Genomic DNA, 24,847 nt, shown 5'->3' on the forward strand with positions numbered 1-24,847 from the left:
TTGCAAATCAAGATTCTCATAAGCATGGGTAGTGAAACTTTATATTATGAGAAAGTTGGTTTAGTTTTCTACCTTTCCATGACCTGATCCGGTTGTTTATTGTACAGAGTCAAACTTGCATAAGTCGAAGTGGATCATCCGAAAGATGTTTAAGAGAACCAAAAAACCATCATTCAAGTCATCGATATGATTCCAATTGAACATCTGGATTTACAGAAGACCATCGGTTATAGCAGGAAAATATGTTCAAAGATCTTTCAGTCTTATTATAATCTAACAAATATTATGATCTTTTATTTATATTCAGTTTACCTCATTGATAGACTAACGTTTTGCAAGTCATTACCGATGATTTACATTTTCAGTCCGAAGCTTCTACATGCTTCGGCTAACTTCTGTCTGACATGCTTCAGTATCGACCTTTCAGAGATAAAAATATTTATTATCCTCTCTTTAAAGTACAGTTTCGAGATTTATCTTTGACTGACACCTTTCTATATATTCTGAACATAATCATCATTTAATCCACTGACAAATAAAGGCTAGAAAAGAGATCTCTAATATCATTTGAATCTGTCAAACCTGTTCAAAAAGGTTGCCAGAAAGATCAGTATATTTTGATAGACAACATATAAAGAAGATGGAAAAAAAGATCTCTACTATCAAATCAAATTATAGTATTGATTTGGTAGAAATGGGTGGTGTAGATGGTAGTATTTATACCAAAAGGGCGTGTAGATTAGGCATGGTGTCTCTATAAATTTGGAATATATAATCTTTTTGAAATAATTGGTAAGTCTTAAGCTTAACTATTTATCCATAATATTTGTCTATGACATTGTTAATATGGAATCAAATCTTTTTTAAAAAATTATTTGTTTAGATTGTATGAACAGTAAGGTAAGATTTTGGGTGAAACTAATGTTGATTTGGTAATCTATATATACTTCTAAGATTAGAAGTATTTTTTGTTAAATAGTTCCTATAAATATGTTTAATGAAGAATTATAAAAAGTGAATATATTGATTTGGGATTATTATATCTCGAAATTTTTTGAAATCCAAACTCATACCAAGAACCACATAGCTGAACAGACTTTAGTATTATATTGAATGTGGATGCATAGTTATGATTATAGAAAAGATAATTGTATAACAAATGATTAGACTTCTGAATTATTATATATAGACGAATGATTTTTTTTCGTTTTTGGATTATTAAACTCTTTATTAAATGATAGTGATCACATAGTTTTATACCTATGAAAATATGAAAGGAGTTAAATGGCACACTCATTAAAATCGTTGGAGGTGACATATTAGTATGTAAGATTTGATAAAACATTCCAAAAGGCATATTTCTTGTTTTCATCGAAGCATTCCATAAAACTATATATTAATTCATATAGCCGATAGAAAAGATTTCATATACTATAATTACACATGTTTAATTAACTAAATAATTAACAAAAAAAAACACAGAATTAGGAGATGGTTTGTTGCGATTTCAAAACAAAAAATAAAAGAATTTAATTGAAATCATAGTTTAAAAATAATTTAGTGGCATAGAATGGTAAATACTTTAAAACTCCAAGGATATATCAAAAAAGGCCCTTCAGTTTTAATAGTATTGATGATTATAAATTTATTGTAATGTTATGGTGTTTTTGATTGAATGTATTTTGAAAAAAAATGGTAGATAACTTAAGATTTTTGGTTGTACCGATTTTGTATGATCGTATCTGCCGTGTAATCTCCATTTGGGAAAATTAGTGGAAACTTTACTTAAAAAAAAAAAAACATAACCTCTTTCAACATTGCTGGGCCTACAATTTTATTGGGCCTTTAAACCCTAGAACATGGGCTTTATTTGGGGTTTTTCTTTAAACGATGCGTCTTCTCTGTATCCATCATCACATCGGAAGAGAAACAACACGACGATCGGAAAAACTCGAAAGATGCATTGCGGCGCGGTGGCTAACGGACGGAATCGACGACTGATTCTTCGCGTAGGCAGGAGCTTTACCGCCAGATCATTTTCCTCTTCTTCTTCTTCGTCTCCATTATCCGGTGATTGATAGTATTTCTTCCCCTTCTTATGATTCGCATTTCCGCTATTTCGTTTCAACGTCTAGAACTGTTGCTTGAGATCGTTCGGCGAATGTTAGATTTGATTCTTATTGTGGAGCTCAAGCTGAACTGAAACCACCTATGAATTGAAGTTAACAGGTGGTGATAGTGATTATTCGTTTTTTGCAGAACATGAATGTTTCATCAAGGAGGTAGCCAAAGCTCAGCCTCCTCAGCATTTGACTCAGCTGCTTAGCATTTTCACAGCTAGAGGTAGATCAAATCTTTACACTGACTTGGTTTGTAGATTTGTGTGTTTGCATTGACTTGGTTGGTGACTTGTTTTTGTTTTTTTATGTATCAGGAAAATCCATAGTTTCTCCTGGTGCCAAGCAAGGCTTGTTGCCTCTTACTATTCCGCTGGTGAGAATGAGCCCAGGTATAAGTTTTAAAACACATTCGTATTGACTACAAGACTTGTATAAATTTGTGTGACTTAATCTTTAATTTTTCAGGTTCTTCAATCGCTCTACTACGTTGGCCAACAGCTCGTCCTAGGTCAGAGGCTCCTTTCTGCTTCTCTTCCTGTTTCATGATATCTTATCATTTGTTTCCTGTGTTTGCAGTATGGAGATGCCTGTGGTGGAAGTTCAGAAACATGGGGTTTGGTTTTTAGCCAATAATGTAATGAGATATGTTTTAAACAATAGGTTCATTTTCTGTTTTAGCATTGCTGTTTGTTCTCATATCAACTTCATTGGCCAACATTTCAGGTTGATCAGTTCATTCACAGAATATTGGTGGAAGAAGATATCTCTAAACCCGAGGAATCCAGCCAAGTGATCTTCGATGCTGCAGGTGAAGCTGGGAAGAAACTTTACAGTAAGGGTGATTTTGCCAGATCAGAGCTGATGGATTTAGATCTCTATCTTTTAAGAAAGGTACATATGTTGAACGTGTTGATATCAGACTCTTTCTCGGCAGATGGATGTTGTTGGGATGATTATTAGCTTTATTGTTCAGGTTGGACTGTTTCCAGATTCTCTAGAACGCAAAGTTATTCGACATATTGAGAATGGAGACCATGTAAGGCTAGTCATAAGGTCTTTTCTGTTGTGGTTGACCTTTTTCTTTTCTTAATTAACTTCATGTGCTACTAATACAAGGTTTCAGCTTTGGTGGCTGCCGAGTTTTATACGAAGAGAGGAAACTTTCCCGGATTTGCTCGGCCTTTTGCTTTTAACGCAAAGGTTTTGCTAAAGTTCGTATAATCCTCCCTCACCAGCCCTCTTTCTTTAATGTTAATGCTTACGTCTTTTTTAGAAAACGCTAAGACCTCTATGGTTTTGTAGACTTGGGCGTAGCTTAGAAGCGAAAGATGCGGCTAGGGGTGCTCTGAAATCTTCGTGGTGGACCTTAGGATGCAGATACGAGGTACAGTTCCTTGAATGTCGTTCAATCATTTCGGTAATTGAAAAGAGAAGAGAAAAAAGTGTTGAATATATGAAATGGTTCACAGGAAATTGCTCGAATAGCAGAGTGGGGAGAAGAGCAGATTGTGCAGTACAAAGAAAAAGTTACAGGAGAAGGACGACAACGGGATATTTCTAGGGGAAAGCCAAGGGCCCAGGTTCTCTCTTTACCTTGTATTCATATTCAGATATGTTTTTTTTCTGGATACAAAGGATTGAAACAGAACTTGTAATTGTCAGGCATCTTACGACGAGGCTGGGTTGTTATTGGATCTAGCGTCACTTGAAGGGACCTGGGACGAGTCACGTGAACGGGTTGCTCAGTGCTACAAAGATGCTGGACTAAACGACATGGCCAACTTTGTTCTGTACAGAGACTGAGATGTCTCTTTTCAAGGTCACATGATCAGTGGTACTGATGTTTTTTTCCGAGACTTGACATGACGTGGAAGGCGAATGGTATTTGCATATTGTGTCCACATTTGAAATTTACATAAACCCTGCTTAAAGATAGATTCATTGGGTCAAAAAGATTACTGATTGTATCTTTTCTGAGACTAGAAGTGAAATGAAACAGAATGATCATCTCATTGGGTAAAGCCAGATACGTGGAGATTTATATATATACTGCCAAAACGTTCTATGAAAAATTACAGTTTTAGTTTGCGTAGTACGGGTAAACATGATCAAGGTATTAGATGATATAGTCCAGATAACGTTGTCTTCTCTAGGTAGCAAATAGATTAGGGAGCTTCTTGCTCTTGATGTTATTCTTCCTCCCCAACAGCTTTCTCCAGAGGCTCTTAGCTCCGCCGGTCTTTTTCTGAGGAACAATGGCGCAGCAATTTGTTTCAGAGCCTTTGCTTTTTCTTTCTGAAAGAAGAATCTGCTCCAATGCGTCGATGGTTTCATTGTAGACAGAACCGCCTCCTTTTCCGTTTTTATCAGCTGCTTGAGGTTTCTTCTGATCCTTGGAATCTCCAGTGTCATGATCTTCTGCCTTCATCTGATCCAAAAGAGATGATCTCTGAGTGGTCAATCTCTTCTCTGGTTTTGTCTCTTGCGAAGGTAGTAGTGCAGTAGCTAGGTTGTTCGGTTGGTCATTAAGCTCAGGTGTGAGTTTGTCTGAAAGTAAAGCTGCCTCTTTTGAGTTAGTCAACGCGTTGAGCTGCTTTCCGAGGTTTAGAATAGTCTCCTGACACTCGGCTAACTTTTCAGAAGCAGCAGTGATCTCCAGTTCCTGAATCATCAGACACAGAAAAAAAAAATCTCAACCTTCGTTTGTCAAAATGTAAGAATTTGATCTTATCCTGGTTACTTACAGTTCGCATGTTTTGTTGTTCCTCCAGCTTGAGCTCGTTCGCTGTAACACTGCAACAAGCAAACCATTGGATGCCTGAGAGATAACTCTATGATTGATCAAAGTGTTCAAGCATGCACATATATACCTTGCCGTCTTGTCCTTTGCCATTTTGCTTGGCAGCTCGTGATCCTTGCAAGCTAAAGAGGAAACATCGCTCTCACTCAATGACTCATCCCATTCGAACTGCTTCTTGATCTCTTCTCTCATGCTTGAAACATTTTGAAGAGAGAAACAATGGTTCACCATCCATTCCAACACAGTGCTTAACTCTTCCGCAAACTTCTTCATGTCTGCTTTTCTCTCTATTAGATCGTAGCAAGTCTGAAGAAACCGCTGCAACACACTACTTAGCTCTGTTGTTTTCCATTGCAAGACACGAGCAGTGTAACCCGAAAGCCTTTCTGGTTCTCCTTTTAAGCCGACTCCTTCGACAATTTCAACGATTCTGTGAATCCACTTGCTGATATCACACTCTGTGTCTGCTGCACCCTCCACAGTGAGAGTCTCGGTCTGGTTTACACCTGACAGAGCTTTACTGATATCTTCAACTACTTCACCGACGTTCATCTGAGTTTTCGCTGCCTCTGATGAATCTTCGTTAGATTCGTTCTCTAAGGGACCAGTAGCTGAGATGGAATCAGAAGAGAAGATAGGAGAGCTTCCAGGTTCTGTACTTGCAAGCTTCTCCATTTCAGCAAAGTCATCCATCAGTTTCATCTCTGAAGCTTTAGGTGTCGAGACCATTTGCTTCTTGTTCTTGAAATTCTCCAGCTCTGAAAGCAAAGCAGAAGCCCAAGAATCAGAATCATTGTCAAACTCCGGAAACGATGCAAGAGAGACTTCATGGGACACATTGCTGCTCCGGCTTGGCTCAATGTTTGTTGTGCCTTTAGAAGATTCCTCTAGTTCTACTAGTCTAGACGCTGTTCTCGAATACATGTTTCTTGAGAACTGAAGCTCATTAACTTTCTTGTTCAATGCATCCCTCAGAGTCTTGTTCTCTTCTTCCAGTAAGCATAGCTGCTCGGTGAGGTTATTGATCTTTTCTGAATCGATCGTCGTGCTGTTAGAGCTTCTTCTCCTTCCCAACATCTCTACTTCGTGTCTCATTTTGGACAGATCAGCAGGTCCCGGCAACCGTTTCCTGACAAGTACACGTAACCTTTGACACTCTTGTTCCAGCTTTGCAACTTTCTTCACATTCTCCAAGTGAAGTTTATGAGACGCTTCAGCTGTTCGACGACTAAACTCTCTCTCTTCATTCCGAAGCTCGAGCTCTTTCTCCACCACTCTGACTTCGTACCTCAGCGTAACGTTTTCCTTTTCCTTCGACTCTAAGCTACTCACCAGAGCATTGAAATCGGACACGATGCGGCTCCTGTCTCTGTTTAACTCTTCAACAGTTTTGTTCTTTGCTAACAAAGCCTTTGAGAGATGAGTGTTCTCGCCTTCTGCCTCTGTAAGCTTCTTACACGTGTCCGCAATCTCTGTCTTTACAACTTTCAATCTTCTTTCGTATTCGTGTGATGCTTTTGTCAAAGCGTCATGCATCCTTTGCTCCTGCTCGTCCCGGAGAAAACGAAGCTGCTGCATACATTCTTTCAGACCAGCTTCTGCGTGACTCGACCTCTCGTCGCTCTTGTGTTTCTCAGTCAAAGCTTCTTCTAGCTTCTTCTCGAGAGATGCTGATTCAGCTTTTGTCTTCTCCCATCCTGTTTAACAGAAAATGCATATGAAACAGGAAGAGGACAAAAGGAAAAATAAGATCCATCAGAAGAGCTTAAGATTCAGTGAAGTTACCAATAATTGCTTCTTGTGTCTCAGACTTATGCTTATTGCTCTCAGCTTCGACAGAGGTAAGCTTATCATTTAGGCTTGTAAGGCGATTCTCCAGCTGTATCTTGTCAGCAACAAGCTTCTCAATCTAATTTTAAGAACACAATCAAGCTCATGATCAGCAAAGGTTCATAGCGGCAACGAAACCGAAGAAGGTTTCTCAATCAATGGGTGCTTCAGATTTTATAACATCTTAGCAAAAAAAAAGCATCAAGGGCTTTGCTTTTGTCTCACCAAGAAAGACAATCAAAACCTAGTTAATCGAAAGAGTTAAAACTCAAACAGATCACCACTCTGTGTATTCAAGTAGTAAACCATAGAAACATGTCTCAAGAAAGTACATAATAAGATCCAAATGTCCAACCTAACAACAAGAAAGACACAAATGTTATCATTAATGTCCACCTTACTTACCTCTTCATTGGAGGATATGCCATTGCTTTTCTCCGTTGATTTCTTCTTCCAAGGCCATGCTTTATGGTCCATCTATTAACCCCACAACTACTCTTGAATCTTTGAGACAATATCTTATAACACAGAGTAAAAAAACAAAAGATTTTTAGTAACTCATTTGCATAAACTAAAGTTCAGATTTTTTTTGGATCCCACATTTGTCAAATGGACCCACATTTACAGGTGAATGCGACTCAGAATAAAGACTTGAGAATGAAGAACAAAACCAAAAAAAGAACTGAATAAAAAGTTCCCAAATTAAAAAAAAAAAAACAAATCTCCCAAGCTCAATCAATGGCTTCTACATGCACTAAACTAAACTAAAAAAGGTTGAAGACTTTAATAGAAACACGTGACGAATCAATAAAGTTAGATTTCTTTTTAACCACATTAAGAAGATTTGGAGAAAGCCATGAAAGAAAACAAAAACTTTACTCACTTTAAATCGAAATAAACTCGCACCAAACTCCTCCGATCGTCTGAAGGAAACACCAATGGAGATTAACAACAGAGAAGACAAAGGACGAAGAGATTGAAACAAAGACAAAGAAAATATAGATAATGAAAGTGTAAGGAAAGGGACTGTTTAAGATGACTCGAAAACAACTCTAGAGAGAGAGAGAGAGAGACTGTAGAGTGGGAGAGTGAGAGAGGATGTGTCGGGTAGGGTCTGATCGAAATGGTCCACGTACGCTTCATGAACGTTGGATCCTACGATATTATTTAATTAAATCTCTTATTTAAAGACTAAAATAAAATTAATTTATATTTAAATGTAAACATGTTTATGAATTTCACGGACCTCGGAATTCTAATATTTAGCAAATTAATTATTTAGCACTAGTACTTTCCTTTTATCCAAAGCTACGTTGCACGGAAGCTTTATCAGACGTACGCTTCCCGCTTCGGAACCGGAATCGGAATCGGAACCTTGTGGAAGCTTACGGAATCTCGCTTCCAAAACGCTTCTAAAATATTCTCTTTAAAAACACGTTGGAAGTTTACGATTCCATTTTGGAATCATGCTTCCATTCTTTAAAAAAAAAACACAATGTCTTATATCAATAAAAATATAAAATTTTAATTTTAATTTATATAAAATCCAAATTTTAATAGTATTGAATAGATTGAATAGAAATATAAAACAATTAAAATTAATACTATAAATTATCTTTATGCATTGAGATATTTATTAAAGATAAATCATATATTCAAATATATTATATCAATTAATTATAAAGTAATAAAAATAATTAATATAATAATTTAATTTATGTGTATTTTACAGTTTTAATACGAAATCATATAATTATTATAAATATAAATGATTTATTTTAAATTTAAATCATATAATTTTTAGTTCTAGATTTTTAAAAAAGATTCTTATATATGTATATATATATATACATACGTTTCCAATACGTACCCGCTTCCTAATATTTTTAAAAATCTCGCTTCTGCGCTTCCATACGCTTCCGCTTCCACGTACCCGCTCCCGTTTCCATGTAACATAGATCCAAAGACTCAAAGAGTGATTAGTAGGAAATTAAGAATCCTTTAATCCTTAAGAAGGACTTAGGCGTTCTAATATTTTAAAACGTTAAGCTTATACTTTATTAATTCTCTTTTTTATGCTTTATGCTTTACTGTAATAATTAATTGAGTTAAGCGTACAATTCTGATCAACTTTTGAGAAGAGCTTTTTGTTTTGTAGTTTAGCTTTACGATCTCAATCTTAGACTTAACTATTGGTATCTTTTAAATGGAAATTAACTCTAAACTAATAACAAGCTTCTCGAATCAAAATGCATATTAAAGGAAATTACTTCTATTTTTAGGAGGAAGATCACCTTATTTGTCTTTTCTTTTTACATTTTAGCCTTGAGTGTGTTTTTATGTTTATGTAGCAGACTCTTCTTGTTATGAAAGATGCCTTAACTTAAACTAGCTATTAGCTAATCACTTTCACTAAACAAGCATACGCCTTTTTTCTGTAACGCACATACGCCTTCTTTATTTAGAAATGACTTTATAATGGGTCTAAATAAAAATTTAATTAGCAAACTAGGTGATCTGTCTTTGTATATGAACAACACTACTCAAAAACTTCTAAGATGCTCACTCATCAGTCGCAAATCATTGTCACTTTAATTTGAAACAAATTGATGTTTACTTTTTAGTGCCATTAAACACACAAAAACTTGCGTTCAGTCTCTCAGATTCACTCATCAGTAGCAAACTTTTAGATGATGATGCTTTTTTAGTGTAATAATTTAAATGAATCATCATAAAAGATTTTTCACCAGTCGAAAATTCGCAATAGTAAAAGATAATCCAACCAGAAAAAAAACATCATTCCAAGTCTAGAGTCAAAACAGAAACAATCATAACATCCAGCAAAAGTCTAGAACGCAAACCAGTTCCCACAAAAATTGTCATTGTCAATCAGAGATAGAGAGATAGAGAGAGAGTTAAGAGTAGAACTCAGACAAAAGCCACTCATCAGTGATCATGAATGGTAAGTGCAGCCAAGAGATCACTTGGCTGATTCACGTTTCTCAACACATCCAATGCCTCTGAAACTTTAGCATTTAGAGCCTCAGGTGACTCGAGCAGATGCAAAACTTCGGTCTGATCCATCTCCAAAAGCATACCCGTCACTTTGGCAGCGTTCACGTGCTCTATCAGGTTCACTAATGGGTACAGACTCTCACCCAGAAGCTACACAAACATACCATGTAAGTAAAACATACTCTTCTCCAAGCCCCCAGGACTATATATTGAGAGAGAGAGAGAGAGATGCTTACAGTTCTCTGCTGAGCAGGGGAAGCTTGAGCAAGGGAAGAAGCAAGGGAAGAAGACAATGCATCGGCGTCCAAATGCTGACCAAGAGGCACTCCATTAGAGTCAAAAGGCAATGGAACCCTTCCTCCTGGCATTAGATCTTCTGGCATGTTTCTACCAGGAGGGTAACGGTATCCACGTCCTCTTGGCATCATCTATACAAGAAGAGAACAAAGTTAAAGCAAGGGCTTCAACGATCAATCTAAATCACTAACTAACCTGTGGCTGCATAAAAGGCATTGGTTGCTGAGGCTGATGGCGCATGGGCCCATCACCTGGTCGTGGGCCTTGCTGCATCATCGGCCCAAAAAAGCCTGGCCTCATTCCAGGAACCATCTGAGGCGGATATCCGAATCCACCCTATCACAGATTATTTTATTTTAGTAAATGAGCACATCAAAATGAATCAAACCTCAGCTTTAGAGAAAAAAAAGTTGGTTACCTGGTGAGGGATGATTAGTGGAGGCCCTTGACCGTAGAACATGGGTTGTCCAATACCTGGAGCACCACCACCTGGGAATATTGGCATACTAGGACTCATCCCAGGGACAAAGGCAGGTCTCATCTGAGAAAACTGTGCCTGCAACAACACCCATAATGATGATGGATCAAACCAAAGTAACTTGATGATAAAGTTGGTCAGTTAAGTAAATTACCTGCAGGGTAGCCCTTCTTTCTTCCTTCCTTTGTGCAAGAGACACATACAACGGTTTGCCACTAACCATTTTACCATTCATCTCGTTCAGCTGCCAAAAAAAACCCAATAAATATACATAAAAGAGCATAAAACGAGACTCAAAAACAGTTTAGTAAATGTCTTTACCACTCTAGAAGGTTCACTGGCAGCAGATAAGGCAACAAATCCTGATCCTTTGCTAATTCCACTAGGGTCTCTCATAACCTGATTGTTCAGATTCAATTCAATTCAAGAGACAAACAAAAAGTAAAAAGAAGTAAAGCTCAAAAGCAAAACAATACTGACCTTGCAGGAAGTGACTGTACCAAACTCAGCAAACAGCTCACGCAACTTCTCATCCGTGACGGTCTCGTCAAGGTTCTTAACATACAAATTCAAACCATCGAACCCGTTCCCCGCCGTCTCCCTCACGCCTTGCTCATACCTTCTGCTCAGCTCAACTTCCCTCTCAGACTTCTTCTGAGCTTTACCAACATACCACTCCTTGTCATCATCAAACTTCTTCCCGTTAAGCCCCTCAACAGCGCGAGCCGCGTCTCCAGCATCCTCGAAGTTGACAAACCCGAAACACCTTGACTTCCCATCTCCGTCCCTCATAACCACAGCGCTCGAGATGCCACCGTACTGTCCAAAAGCAGACTTCAGCTCATCGTCAGTAGTCGTCTCCGAGAGATTCTTCACGTAGACATTGGTGAACTTGGTCTTATCGGAAGCAGACTCACGCTCCTCCTTCCGGAGAAACGGTCCGACGAAGATCTCTTTGTCGTTGAGGATTCTACCGTTGAGCTTCTCGGTAGCGGTTTTAGCTGAGTCCTCGCTCTCGAACTGCACGAAACCGTATCCTCTGGACTGGCCCATGTGGTCAGTAGCGACCTTGCAGGACACGATGTTTCCGCACTCTGAGAAGGTATCGTGAAGCGTCTTGTTGTCAACTGACTTGTCCAGATTCTTGACGAACAAGTTGCCAACCCCACTTCTACGAGCAGCATTGTCACGAGTAGAGTGAGTAACACGGATCATCTTGCCATTGAGATGAGTGAAGTTAAGCTTCTTGATTGCCTTTTCCGCTGTCATTACAAAACACAAGACTCAGTCAAAAGTAACAAAGACTTTAAATTAAACATACGTTTGACACAAACATTGCATTAAAAGTTCAATCTAAGCAATACCCATCACTCAGATTCTCCTAAATCATAATCATAATGTGGAATGATAAATGTCATAAAGGTGGAAACTTTAGGGCACAAAGAACACAACCACACATGCATTAAAATTTCAATCTAAGCAATACCCATCACTCAGATTATCCTAAAACAGATCATAAGCACAATGCGGAATGATAAATATCAAAAAAGGTGGAAACTTTAGGACACAAAAAAAACACACCCAAAGACTTCAAATTAGACTTAAAGAAACATACTTCCTGACACAAACATGCATTAAAATTTCAATCTAAGCAATACCCATCACTCGGATTATCCTTAAACAGATCATAAGCACAATGCGGAATGATAAATATCAAAAAAGGTGAAAACTTTAGGACACAAAAAAAACACAACCAAAGACTTCAGTGAGACGCAAAGAAACATACTTTCTGACACAAACATGCATTAAAATTTCAATCTAAGCAATACCCATCACTCAGATTATCCTAAAACAGATCATAAGCACAATGCGGAATGATAAATATCAAAAAAGGTGAAAACTTTAGGACACAAAAAAACACAGCCAAAGACTTCAGTGAGACGCAAAGAAACACACTTTCTGACACAAACATTGCATTAACAGCTCAATCTAAGCAAAACCCATCACTCAGATTATCCTAAAAACAGATCATAATCAATAATGTGGAAATGTCAAATATAAAAAAAGGTGGAAGCTTTAGGGCACAAAACCATCATCGATGTTGCAGTAGTTGACGTAGCCGTATCCAAGAGAAGCATTGGTTGCTGAGTCGCGGCACACGCGAACGGATACGACCTGACAGACCTTGGTGAAATAGTCGTAGAGCTGAGAATCAGTGACGCTGAAATCCAGATCTCCGATGTAGAGCGAGCACATAGAACCGAGATTGAGTCCATCAGAAGCCACCGTTGTCCCGTTTGTAGCAGGAGGAGAAGACGAAGGAGGAGGAGCCTGAGCCATTTTTTTAGTTTTTTTAATATTTTAGATAGGGATAAATTAAGGACGACGAAAGACGAAGTCAGGGGGGTTGTGGTCAGCACGGAGAGACCGCAGCGGGGAGAGAGATGGAGAAAAGGTTTGAGTTTATATACTTGCTCAAGTCTCTCAACGATGATGCCTTTGCTCGAAAACCCTATTTTTTCTTTTCTTTTTCACGGTTCAGATTAATAACAAGAATAACCTGCTTCCGTCTTAGCCGTACGATCTTTTTTCTTTTTTATTTTAACTCGGCTGAAGATAAAACATAAGAAATGGTCTGTGCTTTGTTCTCAGCCGTCCGATTCTTTTGGAGGGTCTTTCCATATCTCACGTGATCATCTCGTGACTATAAGACTCTATTCTTTTTTTTTTGTCTACATTCTTCTTTACTACTTGACTAGATGGCACTTGAAAAAAGAGAATTTCTTTTTATTTATTTATTGATTCGAAATTGATTTTAATTGCTACTATTATTTTTTGTTTCAAATCTTAACAATTGAATTTTTATGTATTTATCATTTTTTCTAAAAATTAAATAAATAAAAAAGAGAAGAAAGTATTAGCTAAAGTAAAAAGAAAATGTCAAAATCCGGAACTAACGAGACAAAATTTCTTTAACATAAGGCATCTCCAATGCCCTTCTATAATATTTTCTAAAATGGAATAAGAAAATTTTTGTCCAATAATATTATTATTCTATATTATAGTGAAATATAGAGTAATATTACTCACTTGAAAAAAGCGAATTTATTTTTATTTATTGATTCGAAATTGATTTTAAATTTTTAAATGCTATTATTATTTTTTGTTTCAAATCTTAACAATTGAATTTTATGTATTTATCATTTTATTTCTAAAATGTGATGTTTGTTCAAAAAAAGATTTTTAAAAAAAAGAAAAGGAAGTATCAGATAAAGTAAAAGGAAAAATGGCAAAGTACGGAGGTAGTGAGACAAAATTCTTTAAACTTAGAGCATATCCAATGCGCCTCTATAATATTTTCTAAAAGAGAGGAAATATCAAATAAAGTAAAATAAAAAATGTCAAATCCAGTAAAAGTAGCGAAACAAAATTCCTTTAATTTAGGACCAAAAGTTACTTATTCCAATCCTCTTCTGTAATATTTTGTAAAATGGAATAAGTAACTTTTGGTCCAATAATATTATTATTCTATTTTATAGTGAAATATAAAATAATATTACTATCAGAGTAATTTTGTTGTAGTAAAAATTACTGGATAATTGAGTTATTGTATTTTTAGAAAATTATATAGAAAATTATAGAGACCATTGGAGATGGTCTTAGAACTTGGTTTGGGTTCAGCCAACGCAGCCGTTGCCTTGTCTGATGTCACACCAGATGATGATGCTTTGATAATTGCGATTTACAGCTAGGAAATGGCGGAGGAGGAAGTTCGTGTATGGTGCAAGGAGCTAATGATCGTAGTGTAGGGTTTAGAGATTTTATTAGATTTTGAGATTCAATTCAAATTTTCTAAAACTTGATTATATGAAATTGAGGAGTTCGATCATTACACAAGTGTCTTAGTTGAAGTTGCTGATCATTTGAGTTATGTCTTGTTTCCATGATCATGGATTCATGATGGGTCATTTAAACCGCGTATCGAGTTAAGGCAAACAAGAAGCGTTCCACCTTCATGCAACAGCACCTGTGAGAAAGAGTACCAATATGAGTCAATATGAACAGTTTTAAAAAGTTTTGGAGAAGCAGAACATGATTGTTACCGTTAACCATAAAGGAAGATATCCGAGAACTGATGGGAGAGCGGCCAAGAGTATCGAGGTCAACGCAATAGCCACGTTTTGCTTAACCTGCAAAATGATGTTATAAAATATAAATCTGACAAGTTAACATCTGGTTTCCGTGTTGTTTAAGTCTGTTGTTAGTACCAGTGTTGTTGTTTGACGAGATTTTGCAATACAGAAGGGAACACCAGTGATGTTGTCTCGAAGCAGTAAGACATCAGCAACCGCTATAGCCGTGCCACTTGCACGTTGAGCAAGGACGAACCCTACAGTTGCAGCTGCTAAAGCTGGACCATCGTTAATGCCTTCTCCCACCATGATTAATCCTCCACCTTAACAAAAACTCAATCACCTGAATTTAATATTAAGCCTCTTAAAGGCATGCGAGTTTGGTACAAAATCTTACTGAACTACAACGAACAAAACTTGTTTGGTTTTTTTAAATTCTACCAAAGTGAACTAAAGTTTTTAATTTTCAGTTAGATTCTAGATCTACTTCAGTTTGGTTAAAATTTTGGTTAAATTGCCTATTTTAGTTATTTTGGTTCAAAATTTGGATAGGATTTTGATTTAGTTTAGTATAAATCTATATTGTAAATTTTCATTAAAAAAAATTAAAACGAAACTAACCTATTGAACGAACTTAACTCTTAATCAAACCTGAGCCAAAACCTAAAAGAAATGGTTCCTAGTTCTAGCATTTATCCATTTCAAGAAGATCATAACCTGAATCTCTTGAGATGTTTTTGACATGATTAAGTTTGTCTTCTGGTTTTAGGTTACAATAGACTTCATCAATACCCACGGCATTTGCAACTCGCCAAGCACTAGACTCATGGTCTCCGGTTAACATCATTATTCTGAGCCTACCCCAGCTTTTTAGTTCTGCTATAACTTTTGGTACCTCTGGACGAGGCTGGTCCTCGAGGTGAATCAATGTTACCTAGTCAAAAGAGTTGGATCTCAGGTTTAACACCTTTAGACTTTCAATCAAGAAAGAGTGATACCTTTTGATCAAGCGAAAGAAGGGCATGAACAAAGTCATTTCCGTACGAAGATGAGTTTACAGCATCCTTGATCTTCCTAGACTCGTCTTGCGATTTGAAGAGTGAAGTGATGAATTCCACTGAACCAAGTGACGCTTTCTGCAGTTTACTCATGTCTTCAGTTACCGACTACATAACAAAGCAATAAAAGAGTTATAAAGATATTAAATGGAGGTAACATAATCTAGTAAATAAATTGCTTGCACCTCAACGCAGTTAACTGTAGCAGTAAGGCCTCTACCAGGAAAATACTCAAAGCTTTCAACAGATACAGAAGGCAGGTCCTTGCCAATACTGTGGTCTACCATGGCTCTGCAAAAATAATGGTTTGCTTCTGTTACTGACAGCGAGTTATATAAATAAGTTAGCTAATTCTAGCAAACATTCTTAGAGTTTGAATGTTGAAATGGAAAGATACTAGTATAATAATGATATAATTTGAGACAATAGGAAGGTTTAACAAGTAGTACCTTCCAATTGGATGCGTTGTACCTTTTTCCATTGCAGCTACAACGGCTAATGCTTCTTTTTCACAATTTGGCATACAACAGGGTGTTACACTTGCATTATTTCCTTCTTCATGCCCATAAATGGGTTCAATTGCTTTGCATGTAAGGCCACCGGTTGTTAAGGTCCCGGTTTTGTCAAAGCCAATAGTATGGCAAGAAGCTAAAGCATCCAGTACCTGTCCACCTTTCAGCAATATTCCCTATAAAAAGATCACAACTTACACATGAAGATCACACCAATGCAGCTTTAGCACAGTATTGCTAACAATAAGATGTGTAAAAACCAATGTCAGAACTGAAAGAGCTAGCAAAGAACTTGTCAACTTCAGTTTACTCAGCTTGACTACATAGAATACTAGTAAGATACCTTTCTGGCACATGAGCTAATAGCAGTAGCGTATGCTAAGGGAGCAACTGCCAAGGCACACGGTGATGCCGCCATCATAAATCCTAATGCTCTGTAAACAGATCCTCTACATGCTGTACATCATTAAATGTCAACCATTTTTAGGGACTTTAAAGTAAGTCAATACTCCATTTAAAAATAGAAGGAAAGGACTTGTATACATACCTATGGTGCTGAGAAAGGGCCATTTGAAAAAAACTGGACCAAGGAAGGCAATAGATACCGATAAAACAACCACCACCTTGCTGTAAATCTCACCAAACTCATCCAGCCATCTCTGAATTTTGGGTTTATTAGAGTTTGCTTCCTCAGTCAACTGCAGAATCCTATTTAGTGTCGACTCATTCCATGCCTTCATAACCTGATTATGTAGTTTATTGAAGAAAAATAAGCTAGAGAACATACGCATATAGTCAAATTATATGTTATACTTTCACAATTATTCTCCCATCCAAATTCCTCGCACCACCAGGCACTCTATCTCCAGCTTTTGCTTCCAATGGCTTCACCTCACCAGTCAAGTGCTCAACCGTTATGGTTGCATTACCTTGATAGACTTGGCAATCCACAGGCACAATCTGAACACAAATAGAAAACAGCTTCAGTTAAATTAAGCTGGTAAAAGTTTTAAGAATTTTGAAGAAATCGAAAGCAAAAGAGACAGGTTTCACAAACCTCACCAGTTCCTACTAATATATAGGATCCAACTTCTACATTGTGCAAATGGACGCTTTTGTATGACAAATCAAAGAAGTTTGGTACATTGTCATTATCCACATCAATCACCAGTGCAGTCTCTGGATTACTCTCCTTTAACTCTTTAACATCGACCATGGAACGCCTAGTAAAGAATTCCTCAGCTACAGAAAAACAATGTCAAGATGCATACTCAAATCTCAACCCGACCAGTGCAGGTTTGTGCGGTTTGCACAAAATCTTACCGAATCGAATCAACTCAAAAACTCAGCTCGGTTCGATATTCGGTAAAAGTTTGTTTTATGAAAATTCTGCCAAATTTACAAAGTTTTTTTTTTGTTTGTTTTTGTTAGAATTCAATTTATTTTTGTTAAAAGTTCAGGCAGTTATGGTTATTTTGGATAGTTTATTTTAAAACTTTTTGTTAGTTCGGTTTGAAATTTTAGTTAAAATCAAAATAATTTTTTTAGAATGTTTTTTTTAAGGCCGAACCTAATGACCAAGATTTTTAAAAACTACCAAATTTAATCAAACTCATAAGTGAGTTCAGTTGGGGTTAAAAACTACCAAATTAGAACTACAAGTTAGTTCTCACCAATATGAGCAAGATTGAACATGGAAAGAAGCAATCCTCCTTCCAACGCGTTTCCCATAAACACAGATGCAAAAGCTGCTAATGCCATTAGAACATGGATGTTCACTTTTCCTCCAGCTACATCCATAATTGCGTCAAGTGATGCTGAGATCTAACACCAGAGAGAAACCGTTTCTTTCTTTAGCAAATAGCAACTAAGCTTGTTAATTCTACGAAATAAAGAAGAAGGGAGGATTCTTTACTCCAACAAGAGGGAACGCAACAATCATGAAGGAGTTCTGAAGAGGTTTGATGTAAGGCTTAGGAATCAAGTAAGGGCAAGCCGCGGCGGCGATGAAGAGCACGGCTGAGGTGCAGCACAAGTGGAGATGTTCTCTGAGGAAGTTGGCTAATCGAATCCATCCAATAGCCTTAGCGAACTCGATCAGCACTTTCTGAGGATAGTTCGATGCCGTTTGTCCCACGGAACAACAATGTCGGTGATGATGGTGGTGGTGATGATGGTGATGATCGTGCTCGTGGTGGTGATGGTGACTGTAGTTTTCGCAGGCTGATTTGGTGAGTAGATGAACTGATCGGCGGGGAGAGGTGTGAATGGGAAGAGTGGTAGGTTGAAGAAGTAAGGAGTTGAGACGGAGAGTGGCTTTGAAAGGGAAAGGGAATCTAGTGAGAGAAGAGGAATGTGTAAAAGCAGTTGGTTCCATAGTCGAGGATTTGAGCTCACCGCTGTTTCACTTCTGATCTGGTGGGAGGGGAAAGAAGAAAAGAAGAAGAAGAAGAAAGAGAAGGGAGCCATTTGGAATTATACGAAAATGTTGTAAAATGGCCTCATAATGATCCCATTTTACAAGGAAAAAATGCATTTTTGATAATTTTACATGATAAATCATTTTTAAAAATTTCCAGTACCATATTTATGTTCCATTTCCTTATCACTTGTAAATGTATTTAAAAATATTGCCTTTTGTTTTTGTCTTGTTTTTCAATTATGTTCGGGTATAGTCACGAAAATTTAGTGGCAAATGTTAAAAAAGCCATGAAACTGTTACCAAAAAAATCATAAACAAATATGACTATTCATGTGTAGATTATGGCAAGAATTTACGAAATTTCTATAAAATATAACGTGGCTAAAATGGCAAGATTTTACCATGAATGTTTTGTGACAAAATTTTCACAGAATAAAACATGGCTAAAATCTTGGCCAGTCTACCAAAATATTCCTTTGTCGGGTTTAGTCACAAAATTTTTCATGGCTAATTTACAAAATATCTTTTTTGTGAAGATTTTGTCACAAACTTTTGTAGCTAACAAATAATAGCCACAAAATGCCACGATTTTGCCACGGTTTTTATTGTATTAATGTGAAACCCTAAATCCTAAAATGCTTTTAAAACTTAACTCCTAAGAAAAACCTTAAAACTCTATTTTTAATATTCAACTTTAAACCTTAAATCTAAAGTCAAAATTTAATTATTTTCAAAATTTAAGTTCAAATTGTAAATCTAAACCATAAATATTATACTCCAATCGCAAACACTAAACATAATCCCTATCTCCCAAGTCATAAATATAAACATCAAATTTTATATTTTATATTTTAAATTCCAAATTTAATAATTTAATAATTTAAAATTAAAATCCAATATCATAAAATTAAACTCTAAACTTCACATTGCTCCAAAGCCTAAATGTTTTCTTTTGTCATCATCCAAACCCTGAATTATAAATTCTAAATTGATTAAACTATAAATTAAAATATAAACCATAAAGTATAAATAGAAAAAAATATTGTATCAAACATACAATTTAATTAGAAAATTATAATTTTAATCCCCAAACACTAAACCTATAACATATAAAACTTATTTAATTTTTAAGTCTTCAACTCTAAACATTAAATCATAAACATTAAACATTAATGTTTACACTTTTGATTTTACTAAACATATCAATTAACCAAAATTATGTTTATTTAATTTTAATTTAATTATGATTTTTATTAATATATTAAATATTTTGGGGTTTTAATATTATAGAAAAATAAATAAATTAAATATTCTTTATAAAAATATTTTAATTTTGTCAACTGAAGTTGGCGGTAAGGAATTTTCCATGGGCGCTGGTGGCCAAGAATCCATGATGGAAGTAGACTGTTGGGAATTGCTGACCAGAGTTTGGCGTTGGGATTTAAATATTTTTTTAATCTGTGTATTAAACCTAAAACGACAATTAAATGAAACGGAGAGACCATTACATGTATTGATCTTTTTTACCCTTAACATAAATTTAAATGAATTTATTATATCAGTGAAAATAATCAATGAACTTTATTACATTGTAAACTGTTTAAAATAATTTCCATAATCCAAAAAAGCCAACAGAGAATAAATTGAGGTTCTACTAATTCTTGATTTCCTAGAATGTTGTCCTCCATCATTGTATGGTAGGTAAAGAAAAATTCTTACCTACAAGTCTACAACTTATCTGAAAATATAACAAATAAAAGAAACGAAAGAAGTAATCTGGCCACTTTAACCAGTCCGATAGGAACTCTGGAACCACGGGTTCCTTAGTTAGTGACCCGGTCCGCTCGGGCTGGGACCGGATTTCTTAACATATACAAGCGGCTCACTCCGATCCAAAACCTTATGTCCCTCACCACCGGAGCTAGGACCCGATTCCTTGATCGCTCCAAGTGATAAACCATCGAAGAACTTAGCCACTAGCTTCTCTTCGGTCTTCGTTAAACCCAAGGGACGAGCCTCCACTACAAGAACCGAACCCACCAACATGAAAAACAGAATCGAACTCAGAACAACTTTGTTCATCATGATTTATAATTTTCTGTTAGACGCTTCTGAGTAATTATAGCAGAAAGTCTTTTTCCTTTTTTGTATATATATTTTTTCACTAGTCAAATCGAAATGATGAAATTTGTTGTGAAGAGTTTGTGAACTTGGAGTTGGAATATATAATGGTGTGGAGAACCTTGAAGGAGAAGAAAAGTATGCATTTTTTAAAGTTTTGACTTCATAAGTTTAGAATTCAACAGAGCGCTACTTCCTGGGAAGACACCGAGGTTGCTTCTTGTTCTCGGACGCCTTATTTTTTTTCAAATAATATAATTTTGAAGAATACAAAAGCCATCAAGGAGGAATGGAGATTAGTTTTTTTTTCCTGGCTGAAGAAATAGATTTTATCTCTGATTGTTTGGAGCAGACTTTTAGTTGTAGATCATATAAAAGATGTTGGGAAGTCATATATAGTGTATATTATATTATTTTTGATCAAAGTGTATATTATATTATTTGATGTATATCCTGGCCTATAATTTTTTTTTTTTAAAATTCTATATTATATAAAGCGACAAAACGTCCTTAAAACTCATACCTTTAGCCTATGACTTCCTGAAAACAGATTTGGGAACAAGGAAATGGTCAAGTGGTCCAATTGGATTATGGAAACACTCATCTACAAAGACTTGTAAGTTCCTCCATAAAACCAAACTAGTGGTTGAATGGCATCGGATGATATATCTATACCACGCCATTTTTCATATTTTGGCTGGAAATTTCCATTAAACTTGCTATGGATGACTGTAGTACAGACAATGGGAACTGTATCAGCCGCATGCATCTCTTATGTGGAAAACTCAATGTGTTAAGGAATCAAGATATATTTTTACTCTTGTTCAGTTTTATTATTTCTAGTATTATAAATATTTTATTTGTTATTTTATTTTATTATTTCAGTTTTTATAAAATTAAATAATTTAGAATCAAGGAAAATGAAAATGATGATTACTTTAAATCAATTTATAATGCATATACTAATTTCAATTAACAATATATATACCAAAATCTAATTAATTATAATTTTTATGTAACGCATTATATTTTGTATCATAAACGTGAGTACTCATTAGTTTGAATAATATATTTATATGAAAAAAATATTTATATGAAAATCACAGATATAAATTAATATCATAGAAAAAGTCAATATTCAATTAACAGTCAAAATAGTTTTCAGTTGAAAATTAGTATCGTTTGGATATGTCTGAGTCAACTATATCAAACTTGATCGATGTTTCAAAAGTTCAAACACCAATCTGCCTACTTTTTTGTTTGTTTCTCACGTTGTTGTTTTATTTCCATTCAAAGTAGCATCCTTTGAAAAATCATGAGCGAAGTGGATTTTGATTACTCAACCTTTGAAAGTGTTTTTCAAAACAATTGTTATAAAAAAAATTGGCCTGTACTCGAGTGAAAAAGCAAAAATCTTAGGTAAATAATAGAGTTAATTGGCTAGATATACATAAATGTGCACTAAATTAAGGAACTATCCAAAACCATAAAAAAAACCACGCCCACTGTACACAATTGCATCCTCATTTCCGTTTTGCCCCTAGACCAAAGACACGTAAGATGAAAAAGTGATAGGAGTTTGATTTGGCGTGATCTTATGAAGTACAATCCTAGGTTACTATTTAGAAGTAGGTCTGCAGCTATTATATTTTCTTTCCACTAGTTTTATTAGGTAACTGTGGAAGGTACACTGAACATATGAAAGAAATTCGGAGAAAGTCTATGTGTAGACGATCAAGTATGGCATTGACCATACATATGTGGCATGTGTGATCTTACCACGTATTAGTTTATATTGAATGTTAATGTTTGATCTTATCTGATAACTGTAAACTTATGTGTTATTTTAATAGTTGACCTGCAACCAAAGTCAGCATCTATACTTGATTAGATCAAGCTGTAGATTACATGACACATGCACCAGAGTTTTACACACTTGGATCTCTAAAACATAGCACCTCCAAATACAAAGTGTTATCCTGGTAGGCCAAAGAAGATAAGAATTTTGTCAAATTGGGAAGAAGTGTTAGCATAGGTGATTGTATACAGAACAGTTAGAGTAGTAAATATAAATGTTAGTTGTTAAGTATTCATATTACATGTTAACATCTTCGGATAATAATAACTTCTATTATAGAACTTAAGAAACTTGTGAGATATCATTACAAAATTGGATAACTTAAGCACGTAAGGATCACTGCAAAATCATATATATATATATATATATATATATATATATATATATATTATTTAAAGTTAGAGACTACTGAAAAGGTTAACGTCTAGGTTTTAATGATAACATTAATAAAGTACGCTAAAATTTGAAAACCGGCTGGCTCTCTCTTTCATTCTTCTCTTTGGCCTCTTTTTCTTTTTGCTTCTTTTCTGCTCTCATACGGGCTAGAACAGCTGCACTGAGGCCTCGAACAAGGTTGACAATAGTCTCGTCTTCGATTTTGTCATCCCAAATCAGGTCATCCGGGAAGTGTGTTGTATCCTCAATCATGGATATCACCTCAGTCTGTGAACACAAACAATCAAATCAACTACACTTTTTAAAGTAGTGGCCACAAGCAGGATAGTGCAGCAGAATTCATTACATTTGTCGACTACTACACATGATAATTATTAGCCGTAATTACTTTTCGTATCAGTTACCATTCATAATAGCTTTCATTTGTTAGCCTTTAACACGCAACATGGAGCAAATTAAATAACTAGCGACAATAACGGTTAATTATCTCTGCTACAGCTATTTTCTGTTACGTTCATCCATTAGCGTATCTCTGCTACAGCTATTTTCTGTTACTTCACCTAACAAAATATTTAGTGGTAACTATATACGATAGGCGCTACATCATTTAGTAACTATGACATTCTAAGGGTATCGGCTAATCTAACATAAAGACCAACATCAGAAGTAGTTAACCAATTTTGAACATTGATGCTGGTAAGATCTTTATTTACATTTACAAAAAAATATTAGTCGTTATTATACAGTTACTAACCTTAACTTATTCATCCAGGGCTTTAACGTGTGTTGGGTTTATGCAATATCAAACTATTGCTAGAGGTGGGGTTGGTTTAGAAACATCTGGCTCGTCTTCTTCGTCAACTTGAAAATCGTTGCAATCAGACTCTGACTCGGAGTCTTGACTTAATCAACACAACCGGTTCAACCTGTGGAACAACCTCTTTAATCTGAGGAACTGCCACCATAAACACAAGCTGAGTCGCATCCACAAATCCAGGCAACGCAACGCTAGTTTGAGAAAGTAGAATCTCGTCTTTCTTCTTGATCCCGATAACTAGCATTTCGAACGAGATCCTACCCCATGGACATGCCAGAAATTCTTCCAAATCTCGAATTATTTCAACATGCTCTTAGATGATGCAGGGTAAAGAGGCATGAAAGGTTTTGATTCTCTAGCTTCTCTGTATCAGAGAGAAAAATGAGAAAAAAAAAATAGAGATTGTTGAGTTTATGAAGAAAGAAACATGAAAGGTCGTGACTTTTAACACAATTGGTAAACTACCAATAAATGTAATTGTTGCCTATTTATGTACCCTCGGCGTCATTATGACTAATAGTGAAATCCAGTGCATGGCGTGTAGTATAGGGTCTTAGGTTCTAGTCTCTGACAGAAAATCAAAAGTACAAGATATAGGTGATGAAGTTGTGTAGGGGTGTTTTGGTATTAAAAAAAGTTTAATAGTGTCGGGGGCATTCTCCTAATTTCCACAATTTCTGTGTGTATAGAGCCTAAATACTCTAAATAATAACGGGTTGCCAACTAACTAATTTTGGAATTAAAATTAAGAAAATAGCTTTGATTCGATGTTACTAATCTAACAACATTTCAGCACATTTTGTCCAAATATACGCTTATTGTTTCTAAGTACCGGTGATAGAGAACGCAAGAGATGACATCGACGAGTGCAAATGTGGCCAGCAGAAATTGAGGTTGAAGATGGTCTAATGTATAAATAACTATGATGTCCAGTTAATCGTTAACATTTACCTTCGATAAAGCTCAATTTTTAACCTCATATTTATACAA

At 35.8% G+C, this 24,847-nt stretch overlaps 5 protein-coding genes across 8 annotated transcripts; 1 reads left to right on the forward strand and 4 right to left on the reverse strand.

The window, feature by feature from the left end:
* Nucleotides 1-1,910: 1,910 nt before the first annotated feature.
* LOC106368647 (protein IN CHLOROPLAST ATPASE BIOGENESIS, chloroplastic-like) lies at nt 1,911-4,132 on the forward strand. Its single transcript, XM_013808654.2, has 11 exons — nt 1,911-2,070; nt 2,260-2,343; nt 2,435-2,509; nt 2,586-2,628; nt 2,697-2,754; nt 2,844-3,011; nt 3,094-3,156; nt 3,237-3,331; nt 3,423-3,504; nt 3,590-3,700; nt 3,783-4,132. The coding sequence occupies exons 1-11, from the start codon at nt 1,959-1,961 to the stop codon at nt 3,921-3,923; spliced, it is 1,032 nt and encodes a 343-aa protein (XP_013664108.2). The 5' UTR covers nt 1,911-1,958; the 3' UTR covers nt 3,924-4,132.
* On the reverse strand, nt 4,133-7,879 carry LOC106368646 (filament-like plant protein 7). Of its 2 annotated transcripts, none has more exons than XM_013808652.3 (6): nt 7,634-7,879; nt 7,156-7,254; nt 6,706-6,829; nt 4,991-6,617; nt 4,865-4,913; nt 4,133-4,782 (listed from the first exon to the last, which is right to left on the reverse strand). In XM_013808652.3, the coding sequence occupies exons 2-6, from the start codon at nt 7,225-7,227 to the stop codon at nt 4,270-4,272; spliced, it is 2,385 nt and encodes a 794-aa protein (XP_013664106.2). In that variant the 5' UTR covers nt 7,228-7,254; nt 7,634-7,879; the 3' UTR covers nt 4,133-4,269. The 2 variants fall into 2 exon arrangements, with proteins under 2 accessions (XP_013664106.2, XP_013664107.2); XM_013808653.3 differs by having other exon boundaries at nt 7,156-7,268.
* A 1,626-nt stretch (nt 7,880-9,505) lies between these two features.
* LOC106368650 (polyadenylate-binding protein 4-like) lies at nt 9,506-13,054 on the reverse strand. Of its 2 annotated transcripts, none has more exons than XM_048741493.1 (8): nt 12,631-13,054; nt 11,021-11,802; nt 10,862-10,939; nt 10,695-10,784; nt 10,481-10,618; nt 10,258-10,398; nt 10,002-10,193; nt 9,506-9,915 (listed from the first exon to the last, which is right to left on the reverse strand). In XM_048741493.1, exons 1-8 carry the CDS (start codon nt 12,878-12,880, stop codon nt 9,697-9,699), a joined length of 1,890 nt encoding a protein of 629 aa, XP_048597450.1. In that variant the 5' UTR covers nt 12,881-13,054; the 3' UTR covers nt 9,506-9,696. The 2 variants fall into 2 exon arrangements, with proteins under 2 accessions (XP_048597450.1, XP_048597451.1); XM_048741494.1 differs by having other exon boundaries at nt 10,258-10,374; nt 12,631-13,019.
* A 1,292-nt stretch (nt 13,055-14,346) lies between these two features.
* Nucleotides 14,347-18,846, reverse strand: LOC106368649 (probable cadmium/zinc-transporting ATPase HMA1, chloroplastic). 2 transcript variants are annotated; one of them, XM_013808655.3, is made up of 13 exons: nt 18,159-18,843; nt 17,917-18,067; nt 17,301-17,485; nt 17,057-17,203; nt 16,791-16,986; nt 16,587-16,699; nt 16,181-16,419; nt 15,917-16,022; nt 15,672-15,839; nt 15,391-15,607; nt 14,809-14,996; nt 14,644-14,730; nt 14,347-14,567 (listed from the first exon to the last, which is right to left on the reverse strand). In XM_013808655.3, exons 1-13 carry the CDS (start codon nt 18,618-18,620, stop codon nt 14,496-14,498), a joined length of 2,331 nt encoding a protein of 776 aa, XP_013664109.2. In that variant the 5' UTR covers nt 18,621-18,843; the 3' UTR covers nt 14,347-14,495. The 2 variants fall into 2 exon arrangements, with proteins under 2 accessions (XP_013664109.2, XP_048597449.1); XM_048741492.1 differs by lacking the exons at nt 14,347-14,567; nt 14,644-14,730 and having other exon boundaries at nt 14,821-15,016; nt 18,159-18,846.
* Nucleotides 18,847-20,200: 1,354 nt separating this feature from the next.
* On the reverse strand, nt 20,201-21,599 carry LOC106365168 (PAMP-induced secreted peptide 2-like). Its single transcript, XM_013804614.3, has one exon. It carries the CDS (start codon nt 20,748-20,750, stop codon nt 20,493-20,495), a length of 258 nt encoding a protein of 85 aa, XP_013660068.1. The 5' UTR covers nt 20,751-21,599; the 3' UTR covers nt 20,201-20,492.
* Between the last annotated feature and the right edge of the window lie 3,248 nt (nt 21,600-24,847).

The sequence above is a fragment of the Brassica napus genome, chromosome A9 (genome assembly GCF_020379485.1).
Source record: "Brassica napus cultivar Da-Ae chromosome A9, Da-Ae, whole genome shotgun sequence".
In the NCBI taxonomy this organism is placed as follows: domain Eukaryota; kingdom Viridiplantae; phylum Streptophyta; class Magnoliopsida; order Brassicales; family Brassicaceae; genus Brassica; species Brassica napus.

What these genes read in the sequence shown, in the direction of transcription:
- LOC106368650 (XM_048741493.1), bottom strand. Translation starts at nt 12,880, where the DNA reads ATGGCTCAGGCTCCTCCTCCTTCGTCTTCTCCTCCTGCTACAAACGGG. An exon ending in CTACTGCAACATCGATGATG is followed by an intron (nt 11,803 to 12,630) that starts GTTTTGTGCCCT and finishes TTGTAATGACAG; the next exon opens with CGGAAAAGGCAATCAAGAAG. An exon ending in AAAGAAGGGCTACCCTGCAG is followed by an intron (nt 10,619 to 10,694) that starts GTAATTTACTTA and finishes GTGTTGTTGCAG; the next exon opens with GCACAGTTTTCTCAGATGAG.
- LOC106368649 (XM_013808655.3), bottom strand. Translation starts at nt 18,620, where the DNA reads ATGGAACCAACTGCTTTTACACATTCCTCTTCTCTCACTAGATTCCCT. An exon ending in TTGCGTTCCCTCTTGTTGGA is followed by an intron (nt 18,068 to 18,158) that starts GTAAAGAATCCT and finishes CTCTGGTGTTAG; the next exon opens with ATCTCAGCATCACTTGACGC. An exon ending in TATTAGTAGGAACTGGTGAG is followed by an intron (nt 17,204 to 17,300) that starts GTTTGTGAAACC and finishes ATTTGTGTTCAG; the next exon opens with ATTGTGCCTGTGGATTGCCA.
- LOC106365168 (XM_013804614.3), bottom strand. Translation starts at nt 20,750, where the DNA reads ATGATGAACAAAGTTGTTCTGAGTTCGATTCTGTTTTTCATGTTGGTG.
- LOC106368647 (XM_013808654.2), top strand. Translation starts at nt 1,959, where the DNA reads ATGCATTGCGGCGCGGTGGCTAACGGACGGAATCGACGACTGATTCTT. An exon ending in TAGCATTTTCACAGCTAGAG is followed by an intron (nt 2,344 to 2,434) that starts GTAGATCAAATC and finishes TTTATGTATCAG; the next exon opens with GAAAATCCATAGTTTCTCCT. An exon ending in TTTGGTTTTTAGCCAATAAT is followed by an intron (nt 2,755 to 2,843) that starts GTAATGAGATAT and finishes CCAACATTTCAG; the next exon opens with GTTGATCAGTTCATTCACAG.
- LOC106368646 (XM_013808652.3), bottom strand. Translation starts at nt 7,227, where the DNA reads ATGGACCATAAAGCATGGCCTTGGAAGAAGAAATCAACGGAGAAAAGC. An exon ending in GCAAAGGACAAGACGGCAAG is followed by an intron (nt 4,914 to 4,990) that starts GTATATATGTGC and finishes TGCTTGTTGCAG; the next exon opens with TGTTACAGCGAACGAGCTCA. An exon ending in AACAACAAAACATGCGAACT is followed by an intron (nt 4,783 to 4,864) that starts GTAAGTAACCAG and finishes CTGATGATTCAG; the next exon opens with GAACTGGAGATCACTGCTGC.